At 41.0% G+C, this 21,949-nt stretch overlaps 5 protein-coding genes across 6 annotated transcripts; 1 reads left to right on the top strand and 4 right to left on the bottom strand.

Annotated features, from left to right (window-relative positions):
- Positions 1 to 1,194: 1,194 nt before the first annotated feature.
- On the bottom strand, positions 1,195 to 6,130 carry LOC145698613 (uncharacterized). Of its 2 annotated transcripts, none has more exons than XM_081775819.1 (4): positions 6,000 to 6,130; positions 4,237 to 5,956; positions 1,519 to 1,531; positions 1,195 to 1,475 (listed from the first exon to the last, which is right to left on the bottom strand). In XM_081775819.1, exons 1-4 carry the CDS (start codon positions 6,043 to 6,045, stop codon positions 1,305 to 1,307), a joined length of 1,950 nt encoding a protein of 649 aa, XP_081631945.1. In that variant the 5' UTR covers positions 6,046 to 6,130; the 3' UTR covers positions 1,195 to 1,304. The 2 variants fall into 2 exon arrangements, with proteins under 2 accessions (XP_081631945.1, XP_081631946.1); XM_081775820.1 differs by having other exon boundaries at positions 1,360 to 1,475; positions 1,519 to 1,527; positions 4,232 to 5,956.
- Positions 6,131 to 7,560: 1,430 nt separating this feature from the next.
- LOC145698647 (eukaryotic translation initiation factor 4E-binding protein 2-like) lies at positions 7,561 to 8,836 on the bottom strand. The gene is made up of 4 exons (XM_081775861.1): positions 8,682 to 8,836; positions 8,499 to 8,636; positions 8,306 to 8,366; positions 7,561 to 7,747 (listed from the first exon to the last, which is right to left on the bottom strand). Exons 1-4 carry the CDS (start codon positions 8,712 to 8,714, stop codon positions 7,656 to 7,658), a joined length of 324 nt encoding a protein of 107 aa, XP_081631987.1. The 5' UTR covers positions 8,715 to 8,836; the 3' UTR covers positions 7,561 to 7,655.
- Positions 8,837 to 10,159: 1,323 nt separating this feature from the next.
- Positions 10,160 to 12,406, bottom strand: LOC145697484 (uncharacterized). Its single transcript, XM_081774694.1, has 7 exons — positions 11,963 to 12,406; positions 11,091 to 11,557; positions 10,896 to 11,050; positions 10,759 to 10,853; positions 10,639 to 10,716; positions 10,360 to 10,597; positions 10,160 to 10,311 (listed from the first exon to the last, which is right to left on the bottom strand). The coding sequence occupies exons 1-7, from the start codon at positions 12,404 to 12,406 to the stop codon at positions 10,187 to 10,189; spliced, it is 1,602 nt and encodes a 533-aa protein (XP_081630820.1). The 3' UTR covers positions 10,160 to 10,186.
- A 2,263-nt stretch (positions 12,407 to 14,669) lies between these two features.
- Positions 14,670 to 17,604, top strand: LOC145696709 (ras-specific guanine nucleotide-releasing factor 2-like). The gene is made up of 4 exons (XM_081773790.1): positions 14,670 to 14,845; positions 15,725 to 16,488; positions 16,533 to 17,065; positions 17,430 to 17,604. The coding sequence occupies exons 1-4, from the start codon at positions 14,744 to 14,746 to the stop codon at positions 17,555 to 17,557; spliced, it is 1,527 nt and encodes a 508-aa protein (XP_081629916.1). The 5' UTR covers positions 14,670 to 14,743; the 3' UTR covers positions 17,558 to 17,604.
- Positions 17,605 to 20,640: 3,036 nt separating this feature from the next.
- On the bottom strand, positions 20,641 to 21,904 carry LOC145699145 (uncharacterized). The gene is made up of 3 exons (XM_081776397.1): positions 21,141 to 21,904; positions 20,892 to 21,101; positions 20,641 to 20,846 (listed from the first exon to the last, which is right to left on the bottom strand). Exons 1-3 carry the CDS (start codon positions 21,902 to 21,904, stop codon positions 20,645 to 20,647), a joined length of 1,176 nt encoding a protein of 391 aa, XP_081632523.1. The 3' UTR covers positions 20,641 to 20,644.
- Between the last annotated feature and the right edge of the window lie 45 nt (positions 21,905 to 21,949).

The following is a 21,949-nucleotide window of genomic DNA, read 5'->3' as shown; positions in this document are numbered from 1 at the left end:
ATTTAATGCCGCCCAATTTAATGCCGCTTTTTTTGAAAAATCGGTAACCTGCAAATTCCAATTTAATGCCGCTTTTTTCGGAGAGGTGGTCGAAACTTTTCTGCATGTAGAACTACTCTGCAAAAAATGGAACTATTCTGCAAAAAGAAGAGCTATTCAGAATAGCCTATTCTGCGCTCAACAAAACTATTCTGCCGAATGCAGAACTATTAACGGTCCTTGCTCGCGACTTCTTGTAGGGAACTTATTTTTGAAGATGACGGACTTTCAGAAAGAGACTCTACTCTCGCGGCTTCTTTGATAGAAGTTGTTTTTCTTATATGCAGCACTATTCTGCATGCAGAATTATTTCGTCTGTAAATAGCCCTTTTTTGATTGTCCATTATGTTGTTTTGAGTAGTATCGCTTAAAATCAAAAGCAGTTAACAAAAAACTCTGTCTACAGACTCTTTTAATAACCAAAAATCTCGACCAAATCAATTCCAAGATCGATTCCAATTTAATGCCGGATTTTCGAAATTTTGGTGCCAAAAAAGCGGCAGTAAATCAGGTACCCGAGGTAATTCTAAACGTTATAAAAGGGGGGGTCACAATTATAACGGGCAAATGCTTCCCGCGGCACACAATTATAACGGGTTCAATATTCTTCCCTAGACTCACTAAGTTAACGGGTTTCAGATTCTCAAAATGAATTGAGCGAACTCAGTTGAACTTGAAATCGGCGAACCAATTGAATTTTGTTCTTGGCATTTCTAGAAAATCCAAACTACACTTCTAGAAAAAAACGAAGAGCAAGTTTGCCATGGGCGCTCAATTCATTTCGCGAATCTGAAACCCGTTAACTTAGTAAGCCCAGGGAAGAATATTGAACCCGTTATATTGTGTGGTAATTGTGTGCTTCGGGAAGAATTTGCCCGTAATTGTGACCCCCCCTTTTATACGTAAAAATGAATGGTCATTCGATATGTGGAGGCAATATTTTATTGAAAAATGAGGCGCTCTCTGTATTCTTGTCCATGCATGAAAATACTGATTTCTCAATTTTATTGCCTAAAAGAACCTAAAAAGAAATCTATATTTTTCTATTCGCAACAATGTGAGTTTTTAATAAATTTATTGCTCAAAATCTCAGCTACATTTCTTTATTTTAGAAATCACAATATTTTGACAACACAATAAAAACGCAAGAAAGTATTCTTGAAATATGTTTATTGAACATAAAGGAGTAGTTGATCTTGTGAGGTAAGTTAATTTATCAAAAATTTGCGGATTTCAAATTCTTGATAACAGAAGGAAAGAGAAAATTAGCATTTGAGGGCGGCGTTGACCTTGCTCGAGAACTGCTTGAGTTTCTTTTCGACCTTCTTCATCTTCTTTCGGAGGTTCTTGTTTTCTTTCTTGAGGTCCTTGGCATCAGCGTTAAAGTTCCACTGGTCGACGCAGGCCCATCGCTTCAGGAATCGGTTGTTGGCGGTCTAAAAATTTAGTCAGAAACAGTAACTCTTTTAAAGTTCTTACAGCAAGATCCTTGGCATAAGTAGGGTCCACGCTCAAAAAATAGCTACCCGAAATAATGCTCGTATAATTCCAAAAATTAGATATGAAAGACAACTATAAAAAACAAGCATTTTGACACTTGAACAAAAAAAATCTATAAAAGGGTTGAGAAATTATGAGGCCACAAAGTGGGCGAAAATGCAAAATCACCCAAGAACACCCGTTTTTAAAAATTTAAAATGTTAAAAATATGAAATTTTGTATAAATAATTCGAAACTGAAATCTGTTTTTTGGAGGATGGCCTAACTTTTAAGAAATCGACAATTTTTCGTAAATTCTGAGCCATTTTCAAAGAGCGCGCGGCGCGATGCCTCAGGCGCTGCAAGGGTGTCCACAAAGAAAACAAATTTTCTTTGATATAAAATTTGGCTTTTCTCTTTTTCTGCCATAATAAATGTAAAATAAAATATTTTTAAGGAATGAAAACATAAAATTTAACTAAAAATAACTTTCATTAATAACAATTTAATAAAAACTCGGTTCTTCTAAATTAAATTTAAAAATCTAAATTCTAAAAATGTTTATCCCTCTTTTTTTTGTCACAGCCCCATCCCTGGCTTTTAAAATTAAATGGGCTTGACGGCCCTTCGGGCCGTCTCAGCCCCATCCCTGGCTTTTAAAATTAAATGGGCTTGACGGCCCTTCGGGCCGTCTCAGCCCCATCCCTGGCTTTTAAAATTAAATGGGCTTGACGGCCCTTCGGGCCGTCTCAGCCCCATCCCTGGCTTTTAAAATTAAATGGGCTTGACGGCCCTTCGGGCCGTCTCAGCCCCATCCCTGGCTTTTAAAATTAAATGGGCTTGACGGCCCTTCGGGCCGTCTCAGCCCCATCCCTGGCTTTTAAAATTAAATGGGCTTGACGGCCCTTCGGGCCGTCTCAGCCCCATCCCTGGCTTTTAAAATTAAATGGGCTTGACGGCCCTTCGGGCCGTCTCAGCCCCATCCCTGGCTTTTAAAATTAAATGGGCTTGACGGCCCTTCGGGCCGTCTCAGCCCCATCCCTGGCTTTTAAAATTAAATGGGCTTGACGGCCCTTCGGGCCGTCTCAGCCCCATCCCTGGCTTTTAAAATTAAATGGGCTTGACGGCCCTTCGGGCCGTCTCAGCCCCATCCCTGGCTTTTAAAATTAAATGGGCTTGACGGCCCTTCGGGCCGTCTCAGCCCCATCCCTGGCTTTTAAAATTAAATGGGCTTGACGGCCCTTCGGGCCGTCTCAGCCCCATCCCTGGCTTTTAAAATTAAATGGGCTTGACGGCCCTTCGGGCCGTCTCAGCCCCATCCCTGGCTTTTAAAATTAAATGGGCTTGACGGCCCTTCGGGCCGTCTCAGCCCCATCCCTGGCTTTTAAAATTAAATGGGCTTGACGGCCCTTCGGGCCGTCTCAGCCCCATCCCTGGCTTTTAAAATTAAATGGGCTTGACGGCCCTTCGGGCCGTCTCAGCCCCATCCCTGGCTTTTAAAATTAAATGGGCTTGACGGCCCTTCGGGCCGTCTCAGCCCCATCCCTGGCTTTTAAAATTAAATGGGCTTGACGGCCCTTCGGGCCGTCTCAGCCCCATCCCTGGCTTTTAAAATTAAATGGGCTTGACGGCCCTTCGGGCCGTCTCAGCCCCATCCCTGGCTTTTAAAATTAAATGGGCTTGACGGCCCTTCGGGCCGTCTCAGCCCCATCCCTGGCTTTTAAAATTAAATGGGCTTGACGGCCCTTCGGGCCGTCTCAGCCCCATCCCTGGCTTTTAAAATTAAATGGGCTTGACGGCCCTTCGGGCCGTCTCAGCCCCATCCCTGGCTTTTAAAATTAAATGGGCTTGACGGCCCTTCGGGCCGTCTCAGCCCCATCCCTGGCTTTTAAAATTAAATGGGCTTGACGGCCCTTCGGGCCGTCTCAGCCCCATCCCTGGCTTTTAAAATTAAATGGGCTTGACGGCCCTTCGGGCCGTCTCAGCCCCATCCCTGGCTTTTAAAATTAAATGGGCTTGACGGCCCTTCGGGCCGTCTCAGCCCCATCCCTGGCTTTTAAAATTAAATGGGCTTGACATAGGCCGTCAACTCTACCCGGCTGATTTTGTTTAGCCCAGCCATGTCCCCAACCCCACCCTCACCCGTATTATTAGTTTTTCTTATTTTTCATTTATTTTTTTATATTATGGTCTTTACAAAACAGAAAAAAATTTCTAAATTTTCTCAAAATTTATGACTTTGTTGAAAATTTATTCTTTTTTTAGTTTTTTCATCATATTTTTCCGACTTCTTTATTATTATTTTATTTTAACTAATACTTATTTGAAAATTATGAATTTCTGAAGAAGTTTCGTCGCGGCCACCCTTGCGGTGCCCTTAGGCGGTCGCGCGCTCAGCGAGCTGCGCGCCGCTGATTTTCGCATTTTTTGCGCCATATTTACGGGATTACTGACGAAGAACTTCATCCTCCAAAAAATTTATGGTCGATTTAGGGTTAAAAAAGGGCTTCAATTTCCCCTGTGTTGATTAAAAATTTTTTCGAGTCGTTCTTCATGGTTTTCTGGGTGTTTCTTCGTCATAACTCCTCAACCCTTTTTTATATCGGGTTGAAATTTTGTTTATTTTACTCTTTTCTTCGAGATCTTTAACTTTTATATTGATGAAAACAGCCCAAAAGCAATATTTAAAAAGTTTCATTTTTTGAGCGTGGACCCTAGGCATAAGAGCAGGCATCGGAGATATCCCATCCAAGGAGTTCTTCTTCTGCGGAAATGTCGTCAGCTTCAGCTTCTTCGATGAGAGCATTAACCTCTCGCTTGTTCATGCACTCAGACACGTAGTTGTCGACATGGCTGGTTGGGTACTTGCCCATGGCCTTGTTGAATTTTTTGGCGATCTTGGGATCGTCGATACCAGCTGCGTCAGAGTCGAAGTCAGAAAGTCTAGCAAGGATCTCGGCCTGGTTCAAGAGACCAATATCGGTACAGTCGACACCGTCACCCTTGAAGTCAAAGTTGCAAGTGCAAGTTTGGGAACCATCAGCGTTGTTGTCGCACGAGGCGTTAGCATTGCATGGGTTAGAGGCAGAATCGCAGATATCGGCATGGCAAGCGACCTCGTCTCGGAAGTCTCCAGTAGATCCTTCAACGGTCGTGAAGCCTTCGTAGAAACCGGCGTTGCAAGTGCAAGAGAACGAATCACCTTCGTTGGCACAAGTGGAGTCGGCTTGGCATGGGCTGAGGGCGCAGGAGTCAACGAAGCATTCAATTCCGTCACCGTAGAAACCGGCGTTGCAAGTGCAAGTCTGGGAGCCATCAGCGTTGTTGGCGCAGGAAGCATCAGCATCGCAAGGGTTGGCGGAAGCGCAGACATCAACATGGCAGGCGTCCTCGTCTCTCCAGTCTCCGGAAGAGCCCTCGACAGACACGGTACCGTAGTAGAAACCAGCATTGCAAGTACAGGTGTAGTCATCTCCGTCGTTGGCGCAAGTGGAGTCGGCCTGGCATGGGCTGAGGGCACAGGAATCGACAAAGCACTCGTATCCGTCACCATAGAAGCCGGCGTTGCAAGCGCAGCTGGTGGAACCATCAGCGTTGTTGGTGCAAGCAGCATCGACATCGCATGGGTTGGCGGAAGCGCAGACATCGACGTGGCAGGCTGCTGGGTCGTCCCAGGTGGAACCTTCACCGGAACCTTCATATGGAGCGTATCCGAGGTAGAAGCCTTCATTGCAAGTACAGGTGAAGTCATCACCAACGTTAGCGCAGGTGGCGTCATCTTGGCATGGGCTCAGAGCGCAAGAGTCGACGAAGCATTCCTCTCCATCGCCGTAGAAGCCGGCGTTGCAAGTGCAGGAGTTCTGACCGTTGCCGTCCTCATCGGGAAGATCGACGGAGCAGGTAGCGTCGGCATCACATCCACCAGTACCAGCAGCACAGTTGTCTGGAACACAGAGTGAAGCATCACCGTTGAAGTCGAAGAATCCAGCGGAGCAGGAGCAGACGTGGGAGTCACCATCGGCAGCGCAGTCGGCGTTGTCAGCGCATGGATCGGTAGCGCAAGAGTCAAAGAAGCAAACGTCTTCGAATTCGGCGTCTCCGGAACCGGATCCTTCGATTTCTACGGAAGACTGGTAGTAACCGTCATCGCAGGTCCAGAAAGCATTGCCGTCAGCATCGACATCGCAAGATGAGTTGTCTGGGATGACAGCGGTGAAGCAGGAATCGTAGCACGAGCCCTTTCGGTAGTCTTCTGGGGCGTAATCGATGAAACCTTCTTTACAGGCACACTCGAAGTTCCAGCCTCGGATTTTGGTGCAGTCGGCGTTGGGGCCACAAGCGGACCAGTTGGCGACGTCTTCGGCAGTGACGGCGTAGTTGAAGTTCTCGTCATGGCCGAGGATGATGGTTCCCTCTGGTGGAGTGTTGTTGCATGAGTCTAGAAAATCGGTTAATCTTAGTTTTGTCTCTGAAATTCTCACCTTTTCGTGCAGCAGCGAGGGTAACAACGGTGGCGAGCAACTTCATTTTGAAGTGTTCTCAATTTTTTCGCGTCGAAGAAATTGACTGACGAGAGCAGATGGAGATAGGGTTTTACTCAAGCGCGGGTTTGAAAGCGCCACCTAGGAAATTCCATATTCCAGCGTTCGGAATAAGGCGCCCTCCAAATAGTACCGTACTCATCGATCATTATGATATGATAACCATTTGAATGAAATCAAAGTTAAAATGGAATTCAATTTTAAAATTTTGCTCTATTTTTCCATTAATAAATAATTTTTTTTTGATTTAGGTTACACCCTTTTCTATATCATGTATATTGTTTAATATATATCTACCTATGGTATGTTGTTTTTTGGCGGACATCTGTACGCAAAGAACGTGGTAACTAGAGAATAATTCAGTTCTTTATGTGGCTTAATTTATCCAGCATAAATAATTAAGTTAAATTTATTGATGTTAAATTCAAATGTTATGAAAATGAATCTTTGAGTTTTACCAAAAGCTTTATAACATTTCCCTCTCGTTAGTTAAGCAATTATTTTGACGACAGAACTTGTCTGACCCAACAACAAACTTGCGCACAATTCTGAGAAGCAGCGTTCGTGCTTAGCATCAAGCTCTTGAAAATTAGGATGACGCGCTGAGAGTAAACGGAAGAGCGCGTTATACGTTCCAGACCTCTCCTGTATTTACGAAGCACGAAATTTGCATCCTTATCACAATCCTCAACGATAAGAGCGAGCGATGCGATAATCGGCTTTTGTCGATAATGAAAGTCGGTGTTATTCTAATTTATGCCACGTGGAAAGTGAGGCATCTTTATCAGCCGAATATACGTAAAATTTGGATATCCAATTTACGGTAAAATATAGAAGCATGAACTTTCGTTTTCGTAACTGAGCGGAAGCGGTTCCCGAAAATAGAAAGAACATCGTATTTTGCGGAAAATACCCTGCTGATGCTTGCGGCCGGGCGTGGCATTCTCAAACATGCCACTTTTGCATGGGCTGATCCATATCTCCCGAACACGGGAAAAATGGTAAGCGTTTCCGACCACAGTCTGCTCTTTATCTTGCCAGCACAAGGGTACTTTTAAAAGGTACTTTGCATTAAGCGTTCCCAAGATTGGACGCTTTAAAGTGCAGGTGATCCTTTCTTCTGAAATTCCAAGGGTTCGGGTACTTATGCACTAGCAGCGCTTTGAGGAGATGCGGGTTATGGAAATTTGAAACTTCTTGACTTTTTGAATAGCCTGACTCAGAATCTTTTCGAAAAGCTATCTTTTCTCAAGACTTAAACTAAGTGCTACAGGATCTCTTCCCAATAAAAATGATTTTGAGGCCCTTACAGACAAAAAAATAAGGTCAAGTTGGTCCACTTCCTTTTTGTTGAGAGGAGAGGCCGAACTTGAACTCTCCATATCACGATGTCCTCGAGACTATGACCCCAAAACACGTTAAAAAGCGTTTACGACTTTCATTTTAGCCCAAGCCTGCGTCAATTTCTCCTAAAATGCGTCATTCGATTTCGTTTTTTTATTTTTATTTGTACTTTTTGAGCAGTGATACAGGTATTCCTCGCAAAAAAGAATAGCTACTAGTCAGTTTAGGGATCGTGATTTTGGTTTGAAGTTTCTAGAGCTCCATGTCATCGTCATGTTGCTCTTCTTCTTGCTCCTCTTCGACTTCTGGTTCCTTTTCTTCTTTGATAGTGCCGCTGCAGGACTCTAAAAGAGAGTTTTAGAAAAAATAAAACTTTAATTGGAAATTAAGTGCTCTTAAAATAGGCTTGTCTGAGCCAGCTATTTATTTTCCCTACTTGAAACTAATTAATGAGACACGTTTGTTCTCGAATAATTTAAAAAAAGTAAGAAAATGTCTGACTCAGTTGATTCTTTTTGAAAAGGTTTGTTGAACAAACTTCCTGGTTTCGGGAATATTTAGCCCAAAATGATCGGCCCGTTCGTACGAGGATGTCATTTTGTTTTCATTCCGCGAAATGACGCTCTGTTGGTTTTGATATGGTTACAAAATACAGGGCAATTTTGTCTTTCTCAAAATCATACGTAAAAACTAATTTGATTTTCAGAGTTCAACTCGTGTTGCTGATTGAAAATGAATAGATACCGATAGTATCGTTGTTTTCGGCTCATCATATCAAGAAAATACCGTGACTCAAGCCCGAAATTGTCAAATTTATCAAAATTTAAAGCTCAATTTCAGAAGTTTTTCCTTCGTATTTTAGTTTTTCACAACGAGTTCCGTTAAATCAAAGCCGATTTTACCTGTAGCAAGTGGAGAAGTCGGGGTGGTAACACCTGGAATATTTGGCAGGTTTGGTTTTCCCTAGAAACAATTGTAGAACGTTTTTAAGCATAATTTGTTAATTGAAGAGTTTAAACAAAACTGTCTTATCTTCACAAAATCAAAATTGTCAAGGAAAAAGAGAGAAAAGTAGCTCTCCCCTAGCATTCTTACCTTTGAAGCTGGAGAATGCTTGAGGTGGAGGAGGAAGTCCCGGTCGTAGATGATCTTAGTTCCACCGGGAGTGAAGGCGAACATGGTTCCTCCGGGAGTTTCAGCGGCGTTTTCTGGCAGTTCGGAAGCGCTGTTCACCTGAAACACCATCTTCGTCAAAAAGAAATTATCACGTGATCTCACCTTAACTCGTTTAATCTTCATGGCAACCGACATCTTCAAATCGTTAGTTTTCTTTTTAGATTTCAAAAAAGAATCAGAAACCGCTCTCTTTTGAAATTAAATCAAAGTCGTTTTCTTTTTTCTTTCTGTTTTGCCTTCTGACAATAAGAATAAAATTCTGCTGAGGGCCAATGGGCGCCCGGGTGACTTGTGACCAAGGCAGGTAAACTGTGTGGTCGCGTGTGTGTCACGGGTTCGGAAGATGGTGAAAGCGCGTTACGTAATAGACACCAAGCACGTCTGGAACGAGGCTCTACGGCGGATCTAGAGAGTTTTTGTTGATTTTCATGATGTTTATTAGACATCGCAGAATGTACAGACTTGACAAGAAAATAGACATTGTCTTTAACCCTATCTCGAGCGCGAGCGCATCTTCATGCGCTCGTGGTCTAGAAGATTTTTTCGCAAATCTAACCACTCACAATGGATTATTCTTGCCTAAGACGCGCATGTTGGTGTTTTCTAGGTCTCGGAGACGTGGAAAATAAGCCATTTCAAGAGAAATTGCCTCTATTTGGCATCTGGCAAAAAATCTTCTAGACCACGAGCGCATGAAGATGCGCTCGCGCTCGAGATAGGCTAATTTTAAGCGCTCGAGACCTAGGGTCGGCACCGACCCGACCAAAAAACCCGACCTGGTCGGAAATGGTCGGGTTTTTATGGGCACCAACCAGCCCGACCTCAGATTTTGTACCTCGATTTTGGATGGTCGGCTTTTGGTCGGTTTTGGTCGGTTTTTTTGTGTCTTTTGGTCGGGTTGGTCGGTTTTTGGTCGGTTTTAACCTACGCATTTTAGCGATTTTTTTTTATTTCTCTCCGGCGACAAGAGAAAAATCGACGGCGAGTCCGGGCTAAAGCTTTTGAAAATTTAACTTTTCATGGCAAATCGACTGTCACAGTAAAATGCTTCGATCCGAGGCCCTCGAGGGCTGTGTGCGATAGAAGAATGTTGACAAATGTTAATTTTGCTCTTTAAAAAAACCGACCAAAAAAACCGACCGAAAAAGCCGACCCGACCGACCAAAACGACCACGGATTCGGCCTCTTTTCACGGGGACCGACCAAACCGACCACGAAAAATGGTGGTCGGTGCCGACCCTAGCTCGAGACAGGGTTAAGTTCTTTCAAAAACATACAACATCACGAAATTCACGCTCCTCTGATAACGTAGATCCCATCGATGTTAGACAGAACGATTGGATTTGTTGAATCTTCGACGATAATTTTGTGTCTTATTTGAGTTCGAAACCTTCTTTAATCTTATATTATCGATTATTCTAAAACTCATGTCTAAGAATCGCTGTCTCCCGAGAAGCACTCCTTCGTTTTCTACTGTTGCTTGTCAAAGATGAAAATAATGCGTCATTTCCGACGAGAGAGCAGTTCGAGACTCCATTGCAGAAGACATTGTCGTAGACATCACAAATTAATTGGGAGAACTGAAATGAAGCCGTGTTTTTCTGAAATCAAGGAGGAGAACTCGCCTCAAAGTGAATTTCTTGTGAAGTTGTGAATCTGAAAACTTTCCACTTGAAAGTCCGACCATTCGTTGAGACTGAATCAGTGCTGAATTGAGCACATCCATCAGTTACTAAAAGTTTTCGTTCCATCTCTTTTTCTTTAAGAAAATCTCTCTTACCTAAAGAAATCTCGTCAGAAGAGCTAGAGGTCGCTTTAATTTTGATGGAGTCAATACGCATCCCAAATCCCTTCTCCAACTTGTCAAAATCAATTACGATCTCACTCCCGACTTGAATCTTTGAGAGCGTGTTGAGATCACAAGTCTGGGAGCTGGTATACTCGCAGAAATCGGGCGACCCGAGTTCGGAAGGAATGACCAGAGATGTTTTGTTAGTTTGTTTAATATCATCGATGCTCTTAATCGTGATAAGCAGTTTTACAAAGAGGAAAAATTTACCAAAGTTATATTGCTCGAAAAGTCGGAGTCGACGGAACAAGTGAATTGAAAAGGAGTAAGAGTCAGGGCATCAGTCAACTGAAATTATTGAAAATGTCTAGCTTCAGAATTTCAACTTACATTGAGTCTCTCCTCGACCGCAAAGTTTAACGTAAAATCAATTTTCGATAGGTCTTCTTTAGCTTTGCTCGTAACTCCGCATTCATCAAAATTAACTTCGAAAAAATTTTGGTCTCGAATCTTATTTTACTTTGAACCTGATTTAGACGATATTATATTATTTTGGGAGCAAGGCGTGTCAAAGACAATTCTGTTCGTAAATTCCGCCCTGTTAAAAAAGAAGTCGAAGGTATTCTGATCAAGAGTGAGATTGAAGTTCATTTCAGAACAGTCCAAAGAGAAGATCGGATGGCTTAATTTATGAAGAAAAACGTAAAAGAATCAAAATTAACCTTGTTAAAGTCGCTGCCGTGAGGTCAAACTGAAATCCCTTAGTCGTAACCGTCTCGTCACTCTCAAACAAAATCGTGGCAGAGCCACCTTGGATGGATAAGGTTTCGAATTCGGTCCCGCAGAAAGTTTTCGGGATTCCTGTGCCGTCCGTTATTTGCACATAATCAAAGCAATTGCCGGTATTGGTACTCCTGCTCTCGAGCTGGAAGTTTTGTTTGACAATGTTGAAGCCAACAACGTCGCCAAGCTCGATAGTCCAGACACAATTGAGATCGTTAAAATACGCGAGGCAATCAGAATCGAAGCCGGGGGAAGTGATCGTTTGAAAATCGCTGATGTTTCCCCCACATGTTGTTGATCTTGCAGTTGTTGATATATTGGCGTCCTCACAGCTTGTGTTGTGGTCAATTCGGCAAGAGAAATAATAACCTGCATTGCAACTCCAATCGTGCCATTTATGCGAAGACTGGACAGAACCAAGAACAGGAAGTGATTTTATGGATCTGGGTTTTCATTGGCCGGTAGTAAAGTAGGCCAGAAAAGGATGAAGTCTTCAGATCCTGTTCAAACTTTCAGAGGTCATTACAGTGGGCCTTTGTAAAGTGAGTTTCAAAAACTTTCTGACTGAGAAAAACAGTAAAACTTGAATACTAAAACCCCGCCTACGCAAAAAAGTACAGTTTTGAATACCGATTTCGGAGGTCTTCCCCTCAACTTGCCTACTTGTATTGGGTATCAAAATGTTCGCCTCGTCGAGATCTATCAGAATCTGCAATAAAATTTGCTGAAATGAGACTTTACTTTTTTCTTGGCCTACCCTAGCCGGTAGGCCAAATACAGAAAGCTTATTAGTCTTCCAAAAATGCACTACCTTTTCTTGGTTTGTGCTAAAATAATTGCTGCTATAAGTGCAATCTTCCCCGCTGCTCGGCTGTCCACTAGCCCAATTCAAAACAGTGCTCTCAACACCATTCATATTTGTCCAGGTGCTTCCATTTGTAAGTTGGATTCCGACCCACTCGTTTCGATGACATCTTACAGCGTTGTAGGCATCCAATTCTTGCTCGTTATTGAAAAATGGCAAGTCACCTCCTATTTCTTGGCATCTTTCCTGAGCAGTTGAAAAAGCAAATGTTGAAACGCCCATGTTTCGGAACTCGACACAAGCTGCTGTTGTCGTTGTCGTTGTCGTTGTCGTTGTTGTTGTCGTTGTCGTTGTCGTTGTCGTTGTCGTTGTCGTTGTAGTTGTAGTTGTTGTCGTTGTAGTTGCAGAAGTGCACAGAAAAAAATACGAAAAAATAAACCTTAGCCTCATTTTCTCTGACGAAATCTCACAATGTGGCGTTAAAATTGGTAAAAATCGTAAAAAGACAAGAAAAAATCACATAACAATAAATAAAATCAGTAATAAAAGTCACGCTCGCGAAAAATAACTCGTTTGATATGAGTAGGGTTTTAAGATCTGACAAGCAAATTTCGACCAAAATAAGATCGTCAATATGTAGATGGTTGACTTCGTTAATAATCACAAGTTTGATTGTAGAACGTTTTCGATTTTATTTCAAATCATCATCAGTACTAATTAAAGTTATAAGGAAGAACATTTGTAAAATACCTCTGTTTATGAGAAAGCGACCTTACGCTAACTGAAATCAAAAACGCTTGTTTTCGCCTTCTCGCGTTTTTGATTTCAGTTAGCGTAAGTTCGCTTTCTCATAAACAGAGGTATTTTACAAATGTTCTTCCTTATAACTTTAATTAGTACTGATGATGATTTGAAATAAAATCGAAAACGTTCTACAATCAAACCTGTGATTAAGATCGTCAATAAAAATTATGATTCTGACTAATTCGAGGGGCTTTTTTCTTCTGAATATACATAAATGATGACGAGTTCGAAATGACGTTTTTCCCAAAAACTTGATGATGGATATAAAAAGCTGAACACGCTCTTGCCCGTTCCAATAAAAACCGGAATTGAAAGCGTCCGTGTGCGTTGAATTGTGGAAAATGTACTTCCGACAAGAACCGTCATTCATGCTCTGTTTAACGGGGTCGGAAGAGAATTGAATTTGCTTCGTCTTGCTGAGCAAATTGGAGGAGCAAACCGCGACGATAAAAGAGTGCGTAGAAACTACTGTTTCTCGATACAGTAACAGAATTAGGGCAACAAAATTCAAAATTCAAGCGAAAGCTTTTCAAAAACATTGCCTATCTGATGGTGTTCTTCCTTGATTTCATTTTTTCTAAACCTGAAAATCGAGTTTCCCGAAAATGTAAAGAAACGAAACCTCAGAAATCGCCATATTTCCTGATAAGCAATCACCATCTTATCACCTCCTTACTGTATTCATTTTTATTTCCGATCAATACAGCCTCAAAAACCAGCTCCGCAACGTCTCCTTTGACCTCGATAACAATCCCCTTACTCATCAAAAAAGACCAAACACACCTTGCCGATTAAAAAAAAATCAGTTGAAGTAAAAAAAACCGTGACGAAACCGATTTCTAGGCACACGCCGAGCGCCCCTGACCTTGATGAAAGAAAAAGATCAGTCAAAAATGATCAATCATTTGATCTTTCATCTTCAGGTGGGGCAAAAATGATTGATTTACAATTTATAAGTGAGCAAAATTTAATTTGAAAATTATTGATCATCATAAATATTCTCGAGAAAACAAACATGCAATAAAAAAGAGAGTAAGCAGGTGGCGATGAGTGTAAATAGCAAGTTCTGACTTTCGATGACATTTCGGAGCTCATAAATTAGCGAAATCAACGAGATTTTTTGAGATTTTCAGTCATAAAAACTAAATCGCCGGTTTGTCTACCCGGAATCGTCGAGAAGACAGTGACGATTCAGGCCTAAGATTGTTAATGAAGCTCTTTTTTTGAACATCAACGATGATCAATTCTGACAAAGACCAGGTCAAAAATAAGTTGACCTTGAGATACAGCGATAAATCCTGACCTTTCTTCCTGAGTCCGTGAGTGAACAGTAAGAGTCTGATGTTTGCGTTTTGAATATTCCACAAGAGAAGCTCGCCAAGTTCTATTTACACGGCAGTTTGTCTTCATGTTGGTTTTTAGCTCTTGTCTTCGAAACTTCAGAAAAGCTCGAGTGGCTCTTCCGACTTTTTATTTCGACAAAAGTAAATAGCCATTTTCCCGTCAGAAAAAAACTTCAGTAAAACTTCATCTGATATTTTTTGAATCTGAAAATTTGAATTTTATTTTTTCATGATAAATATATTTAAGGTCAAAATTGAAAAATTCTTAACGAAATTTTGACGAAATTTTGTATAATTTTCATCGAAAAAGCCCTCTTTTAACGACCTTGATCACCTTAATCGACCTAAAAGACCTTGAACAAGCCTTAGTCTCCTCCAAATTTAATATTATCCTCGTAGAGACATTCTGTTGAATCCTGCTGTCGCCAATCAACAAAAAAGATCCTCCCCAGACGGCGGCATCAGCTGTTCAACGAGGCAATTTGCGCCGAATCGCGCGCAGCCGCATTTTCGCACTCTCGCGCCCTCACTCGAGTACGGAGGAAGAACGGGAGGGGACTATGGGAGTCCATTTTAATTATTTCTGACAAACCAAAAAAAAAATACCGAATCCAAAAGAATTTTCTACAAGAGAGATAGAATGTACGGTACTTTACCGAAATCAACAAGGACTAAAACGAAATTTACCAAAGAAGATTACGCGAAACTAATCGTCGAAAAAATCGTCAAAGAAAAAAGCCAAGTAAGTTTCTCAATGAAAAAATTTAAAAAAGGAACATTTAAACAATAATTTATTTTAATAAATAATTTAGAAATTTATCAGATTTCCTAGTGCAATCTTTGTTTTTCCTGACTTCTTTCACTACGAATAATTTTCAGGGCATTTTTGATAGGTTCCAACGGTCCTGAACTTTTTTACGCGCCAAAATCAGCCGCAATAAAACAATAACTCCCTTCCTCATATTTTCCCACTCGGCATAAAATTTCCCTATCCACCCGGCAGCGGCCCCGTTCCCAGGCGGATTTCGCGGCCAGTGGGGTTGTGTTAATTTTCAATTTCGCGATCTCGCCGGTGACCTTATTCTCAGAACCTCGGACAACAATTTTGTTTATCAAACCGTTCTTTCTTTATTATGCAAATTTAAAGCCATCTAATTTGCATATTAATTGAGCCTCAATTCATTTTTTCAACGGCCCTCCTCTTTCCAGCTGATAGAAATATTGACCAGCTCAATATCGAGTCGCGGTTTTTGACGAAAAAGCCACTCCAAACATATTCTATAAACATTTATTCAATTTCGTTGATCACAAAAGTGTGATCAAACTAGCAAATTTGGAAGGCAAATAAATCTTCGCTCTAGCAACTGTGATATAAATAAACAACAGGCGTCATAGAATTTCTAATTGCAGCTTTTTTGGGGGATTTTTAAGGGAGTTTCTTGTCAAAAAAATGAAATGAATAAGGGTGTCACTATGTTAAATTTGAACCAAAAAGACATTAGCCCTTTCCAATTATTGCCAATAATTAATAAAAGAAAACACCGCAGAATGATTTTTCCCACCCAATTCTTTCATTGAATTATTGATATCGCTCTGACAAAATGCTTTACATAATTTATAGGAAACGATTTCAACCCTGCTCTCCTGCTGCCAGCTTTACACCACCCCGCTTTTGATCATTCGCGAGTTGCGCCATCTCTTCAACAATCACTCAAACAGTAACAAGTCTACTGTAATGGCAAAATGCAAGACTGCTCAAATTGTGAGTACCGCGAATTATCACACGATCCGTCGCCCTCGAAAAGTGCCAAAGGAGCCCAAAGCTGACGATGAGCTCGAAGAGATCCTCCTCCAAATCAAAGATCTAAAGCTCAAGCTCTTCGATAGCCAATTAGAAGAACCGTACTCACGTGATTCCGGCATCGCTTCTTCCGTCATTTCGGACGATGAGCTCGTTCTTCCCGAAATTCCTCAATTGACCAGTTTGGACACAAGGTCGAGAATCACTGAAATCGTAGTCGATTGGATCAAACGAGAACCGATGGTTTTCGTCGACGACATCGTCTTCCACGTGATGCGCAAGTTCCTCGATGAAATCGTCGCCGCCAAGTTCTTGCCTCAAAATCAACGCGCGACGGTAGAATCCTCGATGAAAACCAACACCAGAGTCTCGACCAACTTCTTTTGCAAAATCACTCCTCTCAGCGAACCCATCACAAATCTCAAAAACTTCGACATCCAGAAAACTATCGGTCCACTTGCCGCGCACATCAATTTCATGGATGGGACTTTCTACAAGAATCTTTCCAGGGATGTTATTATTTCTCAGTTGGTTCAAACTGGGGTCAGACCAAGATGGAATTCTTACTTGAATTCGATGGCAAGGTAAGCAATCCTCAGAAAAATGAGAAAAATATCACTATTTTCAGGCTTAACTCCTTGATCTCCATCGCCATCCTCAAATCGTCCTCCCCACTCGACGCGGCAAAAATGATCGACCTGTTCATCATCCTGGCCTGCTGCTGTCGACGCGCAAAAAACTACAACGCAACTGTCACCATCACCACTGCCCTGCTTTCCAAGCCGATCCAGAGACTTTCAAAAACTTGGTCAAAGGTCACAGAGCTCAAAAACTTCGCCAGTTTAAAATTACTCGCCAATCCGTCGAACAACTTCCGATCCCTGCGAAAGGAACTCACGCTTGCCAGTTCGAAGGGAGAGATTCTAGCGCCGTATTTGACGCTTGTTGGAAAGGACGTTTTCTGGATTGCCCAGGGAGCGAATGATTCTCAAAGCATCCATGAAGTGGAATCAAGGACGAAAATGCTGGCGAGCGCGATTCCCAGACCGGCGAGGCGGATTCCAGAGCCCTGTCAGATCTGCAAAGGCGGACAGAACAGTGCGACGGAAAAGTGCAAAGTGATGGAAGTTCTGACGACGTTTACGATCTTCTCTGATGATGGTAAGTTTTTGAGACAAATTTTCGAGAGATTTTTTAAACGAATTTTTTTCCGAATCCCTCTTTGAAATTTCTATAAGCCCCTATTTTACACTTCAAAGAAAAGAGGCATTAGCGGCGTAATCATATTTTGGCGCGAAAAAGGAGTGATTCTTCAAAGACACGCCAGGGTGCCGCGAAGATTAATTCAATTTTCTGTCCGTTTCACGCTGAGGAGCGCGATGGGAAGTTGTAAAATCCCGAGTCCAAGCTAAAAATAAATTTCTTCGTTTTGTCCTCACAAACCCTTTGGTACGGCGAAATTTTTTAACGGCGGCTATAAAAATCAGTCAGTTTCATGGACAAGGAAATTAAAAATCTGTTTAAGTGCTGTATCATCTGTCGTACAAGATGGAGTCTCCGGTCAATTCGTTTGAAAAAGAAGAGTTCAAGTCGCTGAAGCCAAAGAAGAAGTCTGTTCGCTCGCTGAGAAAACTTATTCAGCTTTTAGTCTGACCTACCTGTAATTAATCTTATGTAAAGTTTTCCCAAAGAAATAAAGACAAAAGATTACCTCAGATTTTTCTTATGTTTTTTAGTCTTCAGTCGAGAATCGGTTAATTCTTTTCAATTAAAAAACGCCCTCCCCAATTGCCTCAATTTGAAATTCAACGCAGCGAAATTTCAAGTTGAAATTTTCGAAAGAAAAGAGAGAGAAAAAAAAGATGTCAGGTGTAAGCTTTGAAGGATCAAGCGGGGTTCAAGTTGGTTATTCTTCTTTATTCTTTATTTTGCTTTCCGAGCTCGCCGGTAAGAATGGAGTCAAAGAGGATTAACTTGACAAAAACTTCTAAATTTCAGTAATTCTCGTTCAAGTTCTTTATTTGCTCAAACCAGGGCACGAGAAATCGGGAAAGACGGAAGTAGCTGGATGGACAAAAGAACTGGCGATCAAGTTGAGGAAGAATCCGAGCCAGAAATCGGCAAATAAAAATCTTCTCAATCAGAACTGAACCCTTTTGAATCTGTCGCCAAGTTTCTGTCTCCTTCCTGGCGCCGAGATTCCTCCGGTCGGGTTCTTAGCTTCCAGAACTTAGAAAAATAAAAAGCAATTATTAAATTTTCACCCAATTTTCTTGTTTAATGTAGTTTATATTCTAACAATGTTTTGTTAAACAGGCTTATCAAAATCTTCTCTTTGGAACTTGAAATAGATGAAATCTCTTGTCCATTCGGAAAACTGTTTCTTCTCTTTGTTGTGTACTTCAGAGATATAAGATCGAAAACGAGCATTTTTGATTTTTCTCCCAAGCAGATTAGATTTTTTTCATCGGAGAAACATTTTTGAATCGCTTTCTATAATAAGGAGTTTCCCTCGATTTTTGTAAAATAACGTACTTTATACCTTCTTGAAAGCAGTTTTTCGAATTTTCTTTATGCTCTTTTCATTGCTATCAATTTTCGCAAAGTTCATCCTTTTCCGTTTTCTATCCAAATAAAAGGCAATGACGCCGCATTCAACCCGGTTGAAGCAAAAAGAGCTGAAACCAACCGCCGCTTCTCTTCCTTGTTTTCTTTGTCTTCGATAAACCGCTAAAACTGATATAAGCAAGCTGAATCTTTTCAGATGTAAGCTCAACCTGCGTTTTTTAAAGTAAGAAGACTGTTTTTCCCCGACGCAATGTTTTGGAACACAATTTTTCGGCTGTTTGCTTTATGGTAAATCAGGACAGAATTGACGACGCAGAAAGATTGACTCGCCATCGGATGAGCTTTTAGTGGGTGTGATGGGCTTTGAAGGACCTTGCGGTGCTTGACCTTCAATAGAGGTAAAAATGAAAAGTGATACGGCTGTAAAAAGCAAAAGGAGAAATTGAATATTTCTTATTGAAATATTTTCGAACCCATTTCGAGTTTGATCGTTTCTCCTTTGTCTCCGAAGATCGTCTCAAAAACTCCTCCATTCTTCTTAACTTTTATTTTACTTGACTTTCGAATAAAACTACCGATTCCGGAGTGTTCCATATTTTCCTTGTCAATGGATCAATCGACATCGAGCTAATTAGTGACTGATTTGTTGTTTTGAAGAGCTTCCAATTTTGCCTGTTTAATATTATGGTTGAATTTTGAGCATTTCTTGAGTCAAGCTAGATAATAAAATTCAACCCTTTTCTTCGGTTTTCTGCAGTTCTCGATGTCCAGTAAAGATTATGGGCGATAGTTTTTGAAAAAAAAGAAGAAGGCCTCCTAGGTTTATGAAAATCAGACACAGTTGAAATCCTCCGAGCACCTTTCTCTCCATTTTAGTTTGATACAGGTCCACTTTCTTTTCCACCGATTTGTTTTAAATTGGCACGTGCCTTTATACAGTATCTTTTGTGAATTAACTTTTATTGTACTTTCGAAAAGTGTCAATAAAGCGCAAAACATAAAAACAACAAGAAAACGAACGAACAAACAATCAGATTAGTAATGATATAATGGTGTTGCCGATGGCATTCCATATTTAGTACTGTCAATACTGTATCGGCAATACAGTATTGGCTTTCCAATATTTTTGCGAAAAATGCAATTTCGGTATTTTCGGTATCTTCCATAGAAGTTGAAGGTTTGGATAGAGGAGTAACTCTTATTATCGTTAGTTGATGGACACAAACGCCCAATTGAATTAAATATTCAGTAGAAAAGCGAACTGATTTAACGCGCTGAGGCAGATAAAAATCATATAAAAGAAGTAGAAAGCAAGAATGAGAGAAAGAGAAAAAGAGGGAATTATTTTTGAGCGGCTTTGATGACCGGAGACAACGAAGAGAAAGTGCAGCAAAATCAGCAGTTTTGGTGCAAAGAATTGAACAAAATTGAAATTTTATTTTGAGTTGATTATTAATTTTGAAAAAGTTCTTTAACTCAGCACAACATTGGTCAGGAAGGGCTTCAAAATAAGAATTAAATTTTGAGTAATTTAATAATAAATTAATGAGCCCAATTTTCAGTAGATTGGAAAAGTCAAAACCTCGCAAATTGTCTCAAAAAGTGACGCGCTCTTCTTTTCTTTTGAATCAAAATTCAATAAATTAAGAGCGAGTTTTAAGCTTTGAGATATTTGATCGGAGTTTGGTAAATTATGTCTGCGAGTCCAACTTCTCTTTCTCAATCACTTTTACTCATTCGTAATTTCAGCTACCTCATTTTGTGCCTTTCCGTTTTACTCAGGGTCTATCATTCAAAAATTTTATCAAAGAAAATTTCTTCGAATAATGATTGAAAGTTCTTCTGATGAGTTGCTGTGAAAGACCTCAACCGAGGGAGTCGAGAAAATGCTTCAGGAAGAAAGCGAATAGTAATTGGCAAACGGAGATTATCAGGACTGGTTTTGTTTTTTCAGATTTTCGAGGCAAAATACGATGAAAAAAATCCGATCAAAGAAATACGCTGACAGCCAGCCGCCTTGCTAATAACATCGATGACGAAAAACTTAGTCCTTCTGATAGCTTGGTCTCAATCAAATCAAACAAGAGCTACCAGGGATCAACGATGGAAGTCTACATCAATAAGTTTCATGAAAGTTCAGTTTGAAAATTTTATGAATAAAGCTGGTTTTTATTAGTACGAAGGCTTGTAGCAGTTTTGACTGATTGAGTTGAGAACGGGAATGTCTCTCATGATCGTTTCCTTGAGCGAGTCTTTTCCGCACTCGCTGTCGATGTAGCGGATGATGTCTGTTAGACTGTTCGAGAAATCGGAAATCGTTCGGGAGGTCGAAAAGTTGAGAAGAAAGCAGGGAGCCTCGAAGGTTCGGTAGATACTGAAAAGGGTCAATAAGTAGAAAAAGCAAATTGGTCGATCTTACCAGTGACGATCGCCATCTCCAACAACAGATAATCTCGTAATTTCAAGCAGAACTCTTCCAGCAACATGGCTGAACTCATCAAAACAGCTGTAATTTTCTTTTCTGAATTTATCCAGCCGAGCGAAGATGCAGACAAATGAGTACTTCACTTGGCACTCAGTAGGATTGTTGACAAAATTTGGCACGATCAAATTTTCATTAGGACAGTAGCTGAAAAATCATAAAGAAAATAAAGTCATTTTTTTCTACCTTGGAGGATTTTCGACAAATTCGGGAAAATGGACGATTTCGGTTATTTCCGGCTCGTAAGGTTGATAGGTGAAGGAATAAGTCGATGTAGTCGTCGATGTAGTGGTTGTAGTGGTGGTTGTTTTGTATGTTGTCGTTTTCTTCGTTCGTGTTGGTCGGGGAATATAGCCTGAGCCCGAGCCGCTACTATCGGATTCTGACACGAGAAAAGCTGGGGCGAGGAAGAAAGGAGGATTTTTTAGCGTGCGGTGGCGAAGGGAGAATTCTTTGGTATTGACTGAACTGGGGATTTTGTCGATTAGTTCGTTTAGTTTATAATCGTTGCAGTGCTTTTTTGTGTTCTTGAGAAATGAAAAGAATTTTTCGGCGGTCTTTCTCGCCGTTTTTGCTTCGAAAAAATCGCATGGAAGTTCATCCCCTCCGCATTTATCGTAAACATCGAAGAAATCGCTGATGTATTTTCCGATCACAAGATTTCCATAGTTCTCGTTTTTCAGAGTTCTTCGCAGGTTGTAGCCAATTTTGATGAAGCCGCAGTATTTCGCGTTTTTCTCTTCGATGATTTGGAAGTCGAACTTGATCAGTTTCTTTTTTCCGTATTTGTCCGTGACTGTATACCAGTCCTCTCCTTCCTTGATCTCTAGAAGCGCGGAACTACCGGTGTTTCCTGGATCCGAGTATTTATTTTTCTTTCCTGTTTCGTAGTCATAATCGTAGTCGTAAGCAAACGCGTTGAAAATTCCGAAAAATGCGAAAACCAACATTTCCTTTTCTCGAAAAAATGATAATGAGCGCTAAGAAAATGATGG

This window comes from Oikopleura dioica, chromosome 2 (assembly GCF_907165135.1).
Source record: "Oikopleura dioica chromosome 2, OKI2018_I68_1.0, whole genome shotgun sequence".
NCBI lineage: Eukaryota > Metazoa > Chordata > Appendicularia > Copelata > Oikopleuridae > Oikopleura > Oikopleura dioica.
This window is presented reverse-complemented; position numbering and strand designations above follow the sequence as displayed.